The sequence below is a fragment of the Eleutherodactylus coqui genome, chromosome 2, assembly GCF_035609145.1.
Source record: "Eleutherodactylus coqui strain aEleCoq1 chromosome 2, aEleCoq1.hap1, whole genome shotgun sequence".
In the NCBI taxonomy this organism is placed as follows: Eukaryota; Metazoa; Chordata; class Amphibia; order Anura; family Eleutherodactylidae; genus Eleutherodactylus; species Eleutherodactylus coqui.
The window spans coordinates 288,187,918-288,201,661 of NC_089838.1; the positions used below are offsets into that span (position 1 = coordinate 288,187,918).

The following is a 13,744-nucleotide window of genomic DNA, read 5'->3' on the forward strand; positions in this document are numbered from 1 at the left end:
AAATGAGCAGTGTGAGCAGGTCCTGTCGTGAATGGCAGAAAGTGCTTCGAGCAACCTATCATCCACCCACAGTTCTGCGCCGTCCACTGCTGCAAATCCGAATCCTCTGTCTGCTGCTCCTCCTTCCTCCCAGCCTCCTCACTCCACTACAATGACACATGCTCAGGAGCGGGAAGACTCCCAGGAACTGTTCTCGGGCCCCTGCTCAGATTGGGCAGCAGTGGTTCCTCTCCCACCAGAGGAGTTTATCGTGACTGATGCCCAACCATTGGAAAGTTCCCGGGGTCCGGGGGATGAGGCTGGGGACTTCCGGCAACTGTCTCAAGACCTTTCAGTGGGTGAGGAGGACGATGACGATGAGACACAGTTGTCTATCGGTGAGGTAGTAGTAAGGGCAGTAAGTCCGAGGGAGGAGCGCACAGAGGATTCGGAGGAAGAGCAGCAGGACGATGAGGTGACTGACCCCACCTGGTTTGCAACGCCTACTCAGGACAGGTCTTCAGAGGGGGAGGCAAGGGCAGCAGCAGGGCAGGTTGCAAGAGGCAGTGCGGTGGCCAGGGGTAGAGGCAGGGCCAGACCGAATAATCCACCAACTGTTTCCCAAAGCGCACCCTCGCGCCATGCCACCCTGCAGAGGCCAAGGTGCTCTATGGTCTGGCAGTTTTTCACAGAGACGCCTGACGACCGACGAACAGTGGTGTGCAACCTTTGTCGCGCCAAGATCAGCCGGGGAGCCACCACCAACAGCCTCACCACCACCAGCATGCGCAGACATATGATGGCCAAGCACCCCACAAGGTGGGACGAAGGCCGTTCACCGCCTCCGGTTTGCACCGCTGCCTCTCCCCCTGTGCCCCAACCTGCCACTGATATCCAACCCCACTCTGAGGACACAGGCACTACCGTCTCCTGGCCTGCACCCACACCCTCACCTCCGCTGTCCTCGGGCCCATCCAGCAATGTCTCGCACCGCACCGTCCAGCCGTCGCTAGCGCAAGTGTTTGAGCGCAAGCGCAAGTACGCCGCCACGCACCCGCACGCTCAAGCGTTAACCGTCCACATAGCCAAATTTATCAGCCTTGAGATGCTGCCGTATAGGGTTGTGGAAACGGAGTCCTTCAAATGTATGATGGCGGCGGCGGCCCCGCGCTACTCAGTTCCCAGTCGCCACTACTTTTCCCAATGTGCCGTCCCAGCCCTGCACGACCACGTCTCCCGCAACATTGTACGCGCCCTCACCAACGCGGTTACTGCCAAGGTCCACTTAACAACGGACACGTGGACAAGCACAGGCGGGCAGGGCCACTACATCTCCCTGACGGCACATTGGGTGAATTTAGTGGAGGCTGGGACAGAGTCAGAGCCTGGGACCGCTCACGTCCTACCCACCCCCAGAATTGCGGGCCCCAGCTCGGTGGTGGTATCTGCGGCGGTGTATGCTTCTTCCACTAAAGCACCCTCCTCCTCCTCCAACGCAACCTCTGTCTCGCAATCAAGATGTGTCAGCAGCAGCAGCGCGTCGCCAGCAGTCGGTGTCGCGCGTCGTGGCAGCACAGCGGTGGGCAAGCGTCAGCAGGCCGTGCTGAAACTACTCAGCTTAGGAGATAAGAGGCACACGGCCCACGAACTGCTGCAGGGTCTGACAGAGCAGACCGACCGCTGGCTTGTGCCGCTGAGCCTCCAACCGGGCATGGTCGTGTGTGACAACGGCCGTAACCTGGTGGCGGCTCTGCAGCTCGGCAGCCTCACGCACGTGCCATGCCTGGCCCACGTCTTTAATTTGGTGGTTCAGCGCTTTCTGAAAAGCTACCCACGCTTGTCAGACCTGCTCGTAAAGGTGCGCCGGCTCTGCGCACATTTCCGCAAGTCCCACAGGGACGCTGCCACCCTGCGGACACTGCAACATCGGTTTAATCTGCCAGTGCACCGACTGCTGTGCGACGTGCCCACACGGTGGAACTCTACGCTCCACATGTTGGCCAGGCTCTATGAGCAGTGTAGAGCTATAGTGGAATACCAACTCCAACATGGGCGGCGCAGTGGGAGTCAGCCTCCTCAATTATTTTCAGAAGAGTGGGCCTGGTTGGCAGACATCTGCCAGGTCCTTCGAAACTTTGAGCAGTCTACCCAGGTGGTGAGCGGCAATGCTGCAATCATTAGCGTCACCATTCCCTGCAAACCATAAAGGCAGCCGCTTTGCGCTCGGAAACAGAGCCGGGGAAGACAGTATGTCGCTGGATAGTCAGAGCACCCTCCTGTCTATATCTCAGCGCGTTCAGGAGGAGGAGGAGGAGCATGAGGAGGATGAGGAGGAGGGGGAAGAGACAGCTTGGCCCACTGCTGACGGTACCCATGCTGCTTGCCTGTCATCATTTCAGCGTGTATGGCCTGAGGAGGAGGAGGAGGAGGAGGAGGAGGAGAAGGATCCTGAAAGTGATCTTCCTAGTGCGGATAGCCATGTGTTGCGTACAGGTACCCTGGCACACATGGCTGACTTCATGTTAGGATGCCTTTCTCGTGACCCTCGCGTTACACGCATTCTGGCCACTACGGATTACTGGGTGTACACACTGCTCGACTCACGGTATAAGGAGAACCTTCCCACTCTCATTCCCGAAGAGGAAAGGGGTTCGAGAGTGTTGCTATACCACAGGACCCTTGCGGACAAGCTGATGGTAAAATTCCCACCCGACAGCGCTAGTGGCAGAAGGCGCAGTTCCGAGGGCCAGGTAGCAGGGGAGGTGCGGAGATCGAGCAGCATGTACAGCACAGGCAGTGCAACAGTCTTTAAGGGCCTGGACAGCTTTATGGCTCCCCAGCAAGACTGTGTCACCGCTCCCCAGTCAAGGCTGAGTCGGCGGGAGCACTGTAAAAGGATGGTGAGGGAGTACGTAGCCGATCGCACGACCGTCCTCCGTGACGCCTCTGCCACCTACAACTACTGGGTGTCGAAGCTGGACACGTGGCCTGAACTAGCGCTGTATGCCCTGGAGGTGCTTGCTTGTCCTGCGGCTAGCGTCTTGTCGGAGAGGGTGTTTAGTGCGGCTGGGGGAATCATCACAGATAAGCGTACCCGCCTGTCAACCGACAGTGCCGACAGGCTAACACTCATCAAGATGAACAAAGCCTGGATTTCCCCAGACTTCTCTTCTCCACCAGCGGACAGCAGCGATACCTAAGCAATACGTAGGCTGCACCCGCGGATGGAAGCATCGTTCTCTCTCACCATCCAAAACGGGAACATTTCTGCTTCATCAATCTGTGTATAATATTCCTCCTCCTCCTCCTGCTTCTCCTCCTGAAACCTCACGTAATCACGCTGAACGTGCAATTTTTCTTAGGGCCACAAGGCTCACTCATATAATTTTTCTAAAAATTTTTTATACATTTCAATGCTCTTAAAAGCGTTGGAACTTTAACTTGAACCAATTTTTCGTTAAACTGGGCTGCCTCCAGGCCTAGTTACCACTTAAGCCACATTAACCAAAGCGATTAATGGGTTTCACCTGCCATCTTGGCTGGGCATGGCCAATTTTTTCTGAGGTACATTAGTACTCTTGGTACACCAATTTTTTTGGGCACTCACCTACAGTGTAATCATAGCAATTTCTATGTTCTTCGCCTGCACTCATGGTACAGAAAGGTGTGTGGGGTTGGCCTACACTTTAGCTACATAAATGTAACTTGGGCCTTGTCTATACTGCAGCTACTGAAATGGAACGAAGACTGCGCTCCCACTATACTGCTGCTTCGGAATTGTTACTGGGGCCTGTCTTGAGTGCTACTATTACTGAAATGGAACTAATACTGTGCTCCCCCTATAATGCTGCTAGTGATATGTTAGTGGGGCCTGTCCTAATGCTACGGCTGAAATGTTACTAATTATGGGCTCTGCCTATACCGCTGCTAATGGTATGTCTCTGGGGTGTGGAAACAGAGGCTTCCCAAAGACATGATGGCGGCGAGGCCATTTCCACCAACGCTGTTACTGTTAAGGTGCATATAACCACGGACACGTGGAGAGGACACGTAGTGCCTCAAAAACATCCCCCGCCACAGCCCACTTAATCCTGGCCACATTCCGAAAACCAACAAAATAAAACCGTGCTACTAGGTCCGCAGTCACCACCACATTACCACCAACGCGGTTACTGTTAAGGTACATATTACCAGTCTGACTGGGGCATGCAGTGTGGGCCGAAGCCCACCTGCATTAAGCACGACATTACTACCTCAGCTGTGTTGGGCAATGCAATGGGATATTTTTATGTACCGCCGGTGGCTTCCTGGCACCCACCCATGCTGTGGGTCCACAGAGAATTATAAATGCATCTGTTTCCACTTCTAAAGAACCCCAGTCAGACTGGGGCATGCAGTGTGGGCCGAAGCCCACCTGCATTAAGCACAACATTACTACCTCAGCTGTGTTGGGCAATGCAATGGGATATTTTTATGTACCGCCGGTGGGTTCCAGGGAGCCACCCATGCTGTAGGTGCACACGGAGTTTAACCTACATGTGTCCACTTGTAAAGAACCCCAGTCTGACTGGGGCATGCAGTGTGGGCCGAAGCCCACCTGCATTAAGCACGACATTACTACCTCAGCTGTGTTGGGCAATGCAATGGGATATTTTTATGTACCGCTGGTGGCTTCCTGGAACCCACCCATGCTGTGGGTCCACAGGGACTTCACAATAGGGAGTTGTACCTGCCTGTGTCTATGAATTAAAAAGCTAGGTCTGACTGGGGCATGCAGACACCTTGACAGAATGAATAGTGTGTGGTACATAGGTTCCCCATTGCTATGCCCACGTGTGCAGCTCCTGATGGCGGTGGCACAGGATTATATTTCTCATTGCTTCTGTACAGCATTGTGGGCTATCGCCCCACCCCTTTTAAAGAGGGTCGCTGCCTAGCCGTGTCAACCCTCTGCAGTGTGTGCCTGCTTTTCCTCTGGCAGACGCACTTATAAATAGACATGAGGGTGGCGTGGCATGAGGGCAGCTGAAGGCTGCGCAGGGACAGTTTGGTGTGCGCTGTGGACACTGCGTCGTGCAGGGGGGGGGGGGGGTTGGGCAGCATGTAACCCAGGAGAAGTGGCAGCGAAGTGTCATGCAGGCAGTGATTGTGCTTTGTTGGAGGTAGTGTGGTGCTTAGCTAAGGTATGCATTGCTAATGAGAGCTTTTCAGAAGTAAAAATTGTTGGGAGGGGGGGCCACTCTTGCCGGTATTGTGGCTTAATAGTGGGACCTGTGAACTTGAGATGCAGCCCAACATGTAGCCCCTCGCCTGCCCTATCCGTTGCTGTGTCGTTCCCATCACTTTCTTGAATTGCCCAGATTTTCACACATGAAAACCTTAGCGAGCATCGGCGGAATACAAAAATGCTCGGGTCGCCCATTGACTTCAATGGGGTTCGTTACTCGAAACGAACCCTCGAGCATCGCGATAATTTCGTCCCGAGTAACGAGCACCCGAGCATTTTGGTGCTCGCTCATCTCTAATCAACACTACTTATTGGTTATATCTTGATATTCTTGGTAAGCATTTAAGTTCCAGGAATCCAAATGTGGAACCTTCTTGATACTCTTATCTTATCATATGTCTCTTAGTACATGCAGATATTACATCTGGTATTTTCTACGGCGCCTGTAATGACCTTTCCCCTAGATACTCTTTATTGCGCAGTTTAAATTCAAGCAATATATAGAAATTGTTCATAATGAAATATCATCCTTTACAATCACCTAACTGCAAACATGTTTACTTAGATTCCTGGTTTTCTATTACTAGAAAACAGGGGAATAACATGAATAAAATCAGACAAGCCAGATAATCTGTAATGCAAAGTGCAAGCTACAGTATAACAGCTTTTCTTTTTTAATATTGAATTTATAATAACTTTATTTGTATGTCAAAGTCCATAAAATCTGCCCATCTAAAATAACTTGTAAAATAAACTTAAACATTCCCCAATAGATGCATTCAAGAACTCTAATCTAAGAATGACCACAGGTCCATTGAAAACAATTAGCCCCAATGCTTCCTTATTTGGTTCTGTGGCTAATATCAGCATAATCTCCAGTTCTCAAAAGTCAAGAAACCATGACTTAACCTGCCCGATCTGGTTTTCTGTGGGTTAAGCTGCATGCACACAGCCTTTATATAGATCCAATGTCTAGAGACTGCTGTAGGCTTATATGATACCACTCTCTATGATTTAATACGGAAGCACATGCAGGTTTGTTCCTCACAGATCTGTTTTGATCCATGAGAAGACACAGGTAATATTATGGAGCTATTCTCCACGAGAAGCATTTGTTCTTGGGGACAACGTGGTGTCTCATAGAGCAGCGCACAACATGCACATGGGTCAATAACCGAATTGAAAGCACTTTGTGGACCACCAATATTAGGTCAATGTTTATGAGCCCTTACCCGCTATCTGAGCTGGATGGTGCAAACCAGACAACACCTTGGAGTGATATCTAATAATGGCTGATTTTTTTTCTGGCACATATAAATAAGGTATAAAATACTCCGTCCACTTGTATTGGATATGGAATGTTAGCGAATCTGATGGGGATTTTAGCATGTGAGACAAACAGACGCTCTGTCTGCTACAATACACTTATCAATGTCGGTTGTCTATCACATGGTCAAGACAGATTTATATCCACTGGAAGTAAGGAGTGAAGATACCTGGGAATAAATCATATTCCAGAAGATTTCAGTGATTTGCTCCAAATTGGTTATAATGAGAAGCTTCATGCATGAATATATGTATTTGAACTCACGGATGTTATCTGTCAGCTCTCAATACTCTTCTGGTTTATTCAAAGAAAGTACAATACAAATATACTGAATATGACACACCAATTACATGCATGCCCCCCCCCCCCCCCAACATCATAACAACTCATGATTGGCCTAGTATGTAATGACGCTAATGATTAACATATGTTTACGCCCCAGGTGTATGTCGCTATGTGAGCATGTAATTCCTATATACCCAAGTAGCATAGACTTTATTAATATTCCAATCTGGACCGAAAGTATGCAGTCAGAGATAAGAAGTTGCTCCCCTTGTTAGCTCTGGGAACCGTACGTGGGAGGTTAGCTTCAACATTGTACTTGTACATACCAGGGTATAATATTGAGCTTGTTAACCATTTAACTGCTAGCTATTTCCTATGAAGGTGGATATATGAATATATATGTGTTTGCCTAGGCTGATATAAGAAACACATTTATATTATTATTATTATTACTACAACAGTGCATAGGGTTGCTCCTTTCAGGAGTGGCTGCATAAAAAGCATTTACATTTATCAATTCTACCTTCGATTTTTATAGCATCACAAATGATAGTTTTATTGTTGATTTTCATCTTTATCAAGGGCGCCTGTATATTTTGCAACTGATGTGTTTAACCACATGCAAATCTGAGCTAATTGCCGGGCAGCACCTGGACTTCTCGATCAAAAAAATTAAGAAGTCGAGGTGGCACGCGCTCATCCGCATGCGGATCGATCACAGCATCTACAGGTTCCCTAACATTGACAAATTATCATTTTGATTGCTCAGTAATGAGTCAATCATAACAATAACTGGAAAGTGTAAATGTGTCTCTAATATACTTGTATTCATGTTTAGTTCCTAGGGTAGCGTGAGATGTAAATACGGTCTTGTCTGTATTGAATGACTGTAAGCAGGGATCTTAAAACCCATAATGAATTAATACGGAAAGGATATTGGAAAAATAATAGCTTTCTGTTATTCAGAGAATAAGCTGTGTCTACAGAAGTCCTTCTAATAAAGAAATGTAAGAATACGGTAGGAAGAGAGAGAAAAGCCTATCGTGGTACATTGCCACATAATACCTTTTTCATATGACCAACGGGCTATGACAAGGTACGTACCTCTGCCTTCTTATAAGCAATATAAAAACACAAATACAGGAATACTCCTGGGCCCCATTGATAATATATGATAAGGTCCCCATGTATCATTTATAACACTAATGTCTTATTATGTGACAGGCAATTATGTGGCCCCCTTTTAGACACCAGGGCCGGGGTGCATCTGCTACTTTTGTATTCTCTGTGCTGCAATGAGACTTTTGTAGTGTCCCAGTGGGCACTACAAATCACACACAGCATACTGTCCTGCCTTACCTGTCTGTATGCCATCCTTGGATACAGAAGGTGCCATCTGTGGGAGAGACCCTGTGTCTCCCCCTTCTGCTCTAAGCAATGAGCTCATCCCTGATGTCAGCTGGCTCATCATTGGCTGACAGTCAGGTTTAATCTTACTGGTGCAGAGCCCAAGGGCAAGGAAGCAGCTCTATCAATCCCTATGCAGGTGGAGGAGTTTAGAAAGTGTGGGAAGGAAAGAGAGAGCAGTTAGTCAGTCGTCATCAGAGTCAGAAAGGAGGAGGACGTCAGGCAGAGAGAGCAAGCACGTTTTGCTCCAAGGTTGAATGTGGTTAACACCTGTTCCCTTGGCATCCCACAGCAGAGGAAGAGAAGCATCTCTCGAAAATCCACTTCTACAAAAATAGTATGTCATAACTTTACGGTGAAGTCAAAGCCATGATCAGTCTTCTAGCTGCTCATCCTTTTGCTTCAGTTAGCCTTCAGTTCATCTAAATCATTTCTTACGTCAAATCTACTTGTAGGGAAATTGTCTAGTTCATCTATCTACAGTAAATATAATAGAGAGAGAGATGAAGTTCAAGTGTCATCATTACAACTGTATTTTCATCGAGTACTGTAATCCACTGTAATCACTGCAAATTACTCCAATTAGTAAATCTTCTCACTCTCGGATTACTAATTTACTGGACTCTTCTCCGTCATTTCTACGGCATATCATTTGGAGAGTCTAATTAGAGTGTTGCGTCACCGTGACAAGGACTAGGCCTCCGGCCATACGCACAGTAAGAGTATTGGGGTGTTACACTTTTATATATAATACTATGATGTGTCCTACTCTGTTTCCCTATAGTTATTGTAGGAAGAGAGATATATGTGTATTACAGCATGCAGCTGGTCATAACTTCATGGCTCTTATGCTACATATATGTCTGGTGATCAAGAGACACTGGTTAGGGTAACTCCATAATATGTACTTCTCGTTAGAATCAATCCCTTTATAAGCTGAGGGGATCGAGAAGGCAGAGCGTAATTCAGACTCCTTACAATTGCTGTCTAAGGCCGCCTGCAGACGGCCGGGTCAGATCCCAATGCGAGAATTCTCGCAGTGGGACCCGACCTGCCTCCCTGCAGGGACCAGTGCAGCTCTTACCTGCTCCCGCGGCTGCAGCTGTGTGATGTGCCGGCTGCCGTCCAGCCTGCACATGCGCAGAGCGGAGCTGGCGGCCCGAGAGTGCCATTTCTGTGCGGGCCTCTACGAGACCCGCACAGAAATAGAACATGCCACGGTTTGTTTTCCGCGTGTGATTTCATGCAAACAAATCGCTAGTGTCTGCCTAGGATTGGGTTTTCTAATGCAATCCTATGGCAGCTTCCACAGGCGGAAATTCTGCAGGAAATCCTGCCGCGGAATTTCTGCCCGTGTGCAGGGGGCCTAAATTGTCAGTAATACAGGCTTCCAATACATGTCTGTGTGTGTACGAGCATGTAACTGTGCATATTATAGGCATTTAAAAAGCTATATTTGTCTCTGTGGTTATCTCTACACAAGTTAGCCTCTTCCCACTAGCTCTGAGAAAATGAAGAATCAGATTACACCCTGCACAAGAAAAAAAGCAGGATATGAGTCATATAATGGCGAGAAAGAGGGTTATTCCTCATACACACTCGGCAGCTTATCCTAAAACATTATCTGAAGACTCAGGTACACTTTTAGTCCACTTAAATAATTTTTGTAAAAATTTACAGAACTCGTTTGATTGTCAGGACTGAATTTGTACAGTACAAACACCACAGCAGTGTTGGGCAAGATGCTATAAGAAGTCTTGTAATTTGTTATATGGTATATAGGAATGGTGAAACATCCTCATTTGTGTGTTGACGTATAAAACTAGCCATAATCATAAAACAAATAAAGGATATTACGGAAGATTTTATTGCAGCATAATAAAGGAAATGTAGGGAAATTGTCTATTTCTCAATAAAGGGTCGCCTTTACCGAATGTCAATTTTAGTAAATAGTTGTATTCCCCATGAAATAACAATTCTGGAGTATGTTCTCTAACAATTCTGAACTATTACGTCCCCCTTTTATTCTTTCTGGAAACGTGCAGTATGAACAAATTAACAACTGTGATTTACAAATCATTATCTAATAAAATACTTTCATTTAATAGGTACTTATAAGTACTTGTAGGGCACCAATCTAAAATGGTGTAGAAATTGGACACCAACAGTTAACTCAAGAATACTTTAATCTGCAGAAAGCAAAAAGCATAGCGTGTACAGGAACAATGGCTGTAAGTTCAATGGTTACAAACTGTACACAAGGCACAGAGCTTAGTGGTTACATGGTATTATGAACATCACATAATAAGGCTTCTTTCCCATGAGCGCATATTGGTTGGCCATTTCCACAGCCGCCCGATATGCGCTGTGATCTGATGCAGTGGATTCCAATGCATCAGATCACATGGGCGTATTTGCCAGACGTAAAAACGCCCGGCCGGCCAATATAGCGCGGGCGCTTTTACGTCGAGCCCAAAACATAGTTCTGGAACTATGTTTGGGCCGGAATACGTCAGGCTGCTGCATGGGCTCTTATGGGAGCCAATGGCAGCGGCCGTAGGTGGGAGGAAGTTTAGCAGCGTGGCTGCTAAACTACCTCCCTCTGTTCTTCTCCCCTTCCCCGTGCAGGCTTACCTCTCCTCCCCCGCTCGGTCTCTGCAATAGGAGGGAGGGGGCAGAGGCGGAGCTAAGTGTTGGTCCGCCCCGCCTCCTCCCATTGATGGCTATGGACAAGAGATGGGACGTGGGCAGAGCTAAGCAACGCCCTCTCCCCGCCCCCTGTTCATAGCCATAAATGGGGGGAGGCGGGGTGGACCAGCGCTTAGCTCCCCCCTGTCCCGCCCCCTCTCATTGCACAGACCGAGCGGGGAAGAAGAAAGGGTAGGCCTGTGATGGGGAGGGAGGGGAAATGGGAGATGGCCTCATGAGGTCGGCGCATTTGGCTCACCAGGCCATATGAACGGGTGCACAAATGTTTGATTTGTGCGTCCGTTCACCAGTTTTTTTTCCCCAACATAGCGTATATGCACTCATGTGAAAGAAGCCTAAGACACATATTTGAAAACCTTACCAAGAAATCATGACACAGAGACAATTTCTTAATTTAGAATATAATCACCATGGTCTTTATTTAGGGGTTAACCAAAACAATAAGTGAAACCATAACTGGATTAATCATGAGTTAAACCTTACTTAACATCATCACCAAATTCAATATTATTATGTAAATATTAAATACTGATTGACCATGTCCACCCAGCAACAGCTAGGCAAATGGAGGGCAAACCAAAGTCCACGTAACGGACTTCAGGAAGAGAGCCAGATCCTCTTGCAGTGCCATCTGTTCTGGGCAGGAATTCCTGGCAGGGACACCAAGGACCAATCAGAAGTGAGGTGGAAAGAAGCTGGGAATCTTCCAGGGGGTCCAGATTAATCAAGAATGACTTGTCGTCAAGAGACCTGGTGAGTAAGCCAACAAAAAAACAGATGAGTGGAAAGCATAAGGAAGATAGAACCTGGGAAACACCACTCCATAACTCTCTAGGGCACTGTGATACCATGGGGCACCCGCAAATTCTGACTCCCCACAATCATGGTAGAAACCAAAATGTGGCAACAGGACTCAAAATACATTTACTATTAGAAGTATACATACCTATAATAAGTACTTTAACCACATTAAATAATGCAAGGCTCTTGGTATATAATTTGATCAAATCATATTGGCCTTTTTTTTTTTTGTACCCCCAATCACGGTAGTACAAGCATCACATAACAAGACATAATGATGATTTTTGAAAAAAATGACCACCGTATTTAACAAGGAGTTAACCAAAACAATAAGTAAAACCATAAATTGATTAAGAATCATAGAATCGTAGAGTTGGAAGTGACCTCGAGGAACAATGGGTCCAACCCCCTGCTCAATGCAGGATTCACTAAATCATCCCAGACAGATGTCTGTCCAGCCTCTGTTTGAAGATTTCCATTGAAGGAAAACTCACAACCTCTTGTGGCAACCTGTTCCACTCATTGATCACCCTCAATGCCAGAAAGTTTTTTCTAATATCTAATCTGTTTCTCCTCCCAGTTTCATCCCATTGCTTCTAGTCTTTCCTTGTATAAATGAGAATAGGGCTGATCCCTCTGTACTGTGACAGCCCTTCAGATATTTGTAGACAGTTATTAAGTCTCCTCTCAGCCTTCTTTATTTGCAAGATAAAAAAATTCCAAGATCCTTTAACCATTCCTCCTATAAAATGGTTTGCAGATTTATCTGCATCCTGGTAACTCTTCTCAAAACTTGCTCCTGTTTGTCAAGGTCTTTTATTAAACCGGGATGCCCAGAACTGGGCACAGTATTCAAAGGGAGAGTAGAAGGGGATAATTACCTCACATGATCTAGACCCCATGGTTCTCTTAGTACATCCCAGAATTTTTATCTATTTTGCTGCTGCATCACATTGTTGACTCATGCTCTGTCTGTGATCTATTAGCATACTCAAGTGTTTTTCACATGTGCTGCTGCTTAGCCCAATTACTCTCATTTTCTGTGTTTTTTCATTTTAACTTGCCCAGATGTAGGAATTTACATTTATTCCTGTTAAATACCATTCTGTTAGTCGCTGCCCACTGTTCAAGCTTGTCTCGATCTTTTTGAATCTTCTCTTTCTTCTCTAGTGTTAGGTTTGTGTTGTCAGCAAATTTCATCAGTTTCCCCTCAATTTCCTCATCTAGATCATTTATAAAAATGTTGATTAGATTGAGGCTTGTGGTACCCCACTTGAGACATTCTTCCAATAAAATGTGCAGTCATTTATGATCACTTTTTTGAGTACGATTACTCGGCTCGTTGTGAATCCACCTAACAGTTGCCTTGTCAATCCTATATCTGCTCATTTTTTCGATAGGCATGGTATGGCATACTTTCCTGGTATAGAAGTCAGATTCACAAGCCCATAGATTCCTGGCCAAAACACCTTTATTAAAATCATCACTAAAATAAATAACATTACTTGCATAAACATTAAATACTATTTGATCATGTCTACGCAGCAATATCTGGACATCTAACTCCCAAAATCCATGACTATAAACAAATGGCTTTGTCTACCCCAAAACAGCAGCCTTCTAAATGATGTTATTCAAACCCAAATTAAAAATATCCAATCTAAATTCAGACAAGTGAGCCAGGTCATCCCTGTAGAGGCCAGAGACATATCTCACCAAGTGCTACTGCCTAAAAGAAAAAAAACACCCACCATTGGAACAAATTTCTCCATCTCTTGATTTACCTAATTTTTTCCAGAAAAAAACAGTCTAGGGAAGCTTCTGATAAAGAAAAATCAAATATGCATTCAGAAACATGCATTGAATGCTGAGAAAATCTCTGGAGTTGTTAGTCAAATTGAACAGTTTCCTGGGGGTAGTTGCCACCCACATGAACAATTAAGAAATCTGGACTTGGAAAAAAATCAATTTCATTCCTCAAGAAAGAAGCAATCTGCTTCCACCTCAAA

At 46.3% G+C, this 13,744-nt stretch overlaps 1 protein-coding gene across 3 annotated transcripts in view; it reads right to left on the reverse strand.

Annotated features, from left to right (window-relative positions):
* Window positions 1-11,201: 11,201 nt before the first annotated feature.
* Window positions 11,202-13,744, reverse strand: part of LOC136612679 (zinc metalloproteinase-disintegrin-like halysase) — an 84,454-nt gene continuing 81,911 nt past the window's right edge. For all 3 annotated transcript variants that reach the window (XM_066593189.1, XM_066593188.1, XM_066593187.1), the window contains exon 23: window positions 11,202-11,684. In XM_066593189.1, coding sequence (XP_066449286.1) covers window positions 11,676-11,684 — 9 coding nt within the window. In that variant the 3' untranslated portion in view covers window positions 11,202-11,675. The remainder of the gene's footprint in view (window positions 11,685-13,744) is intronic.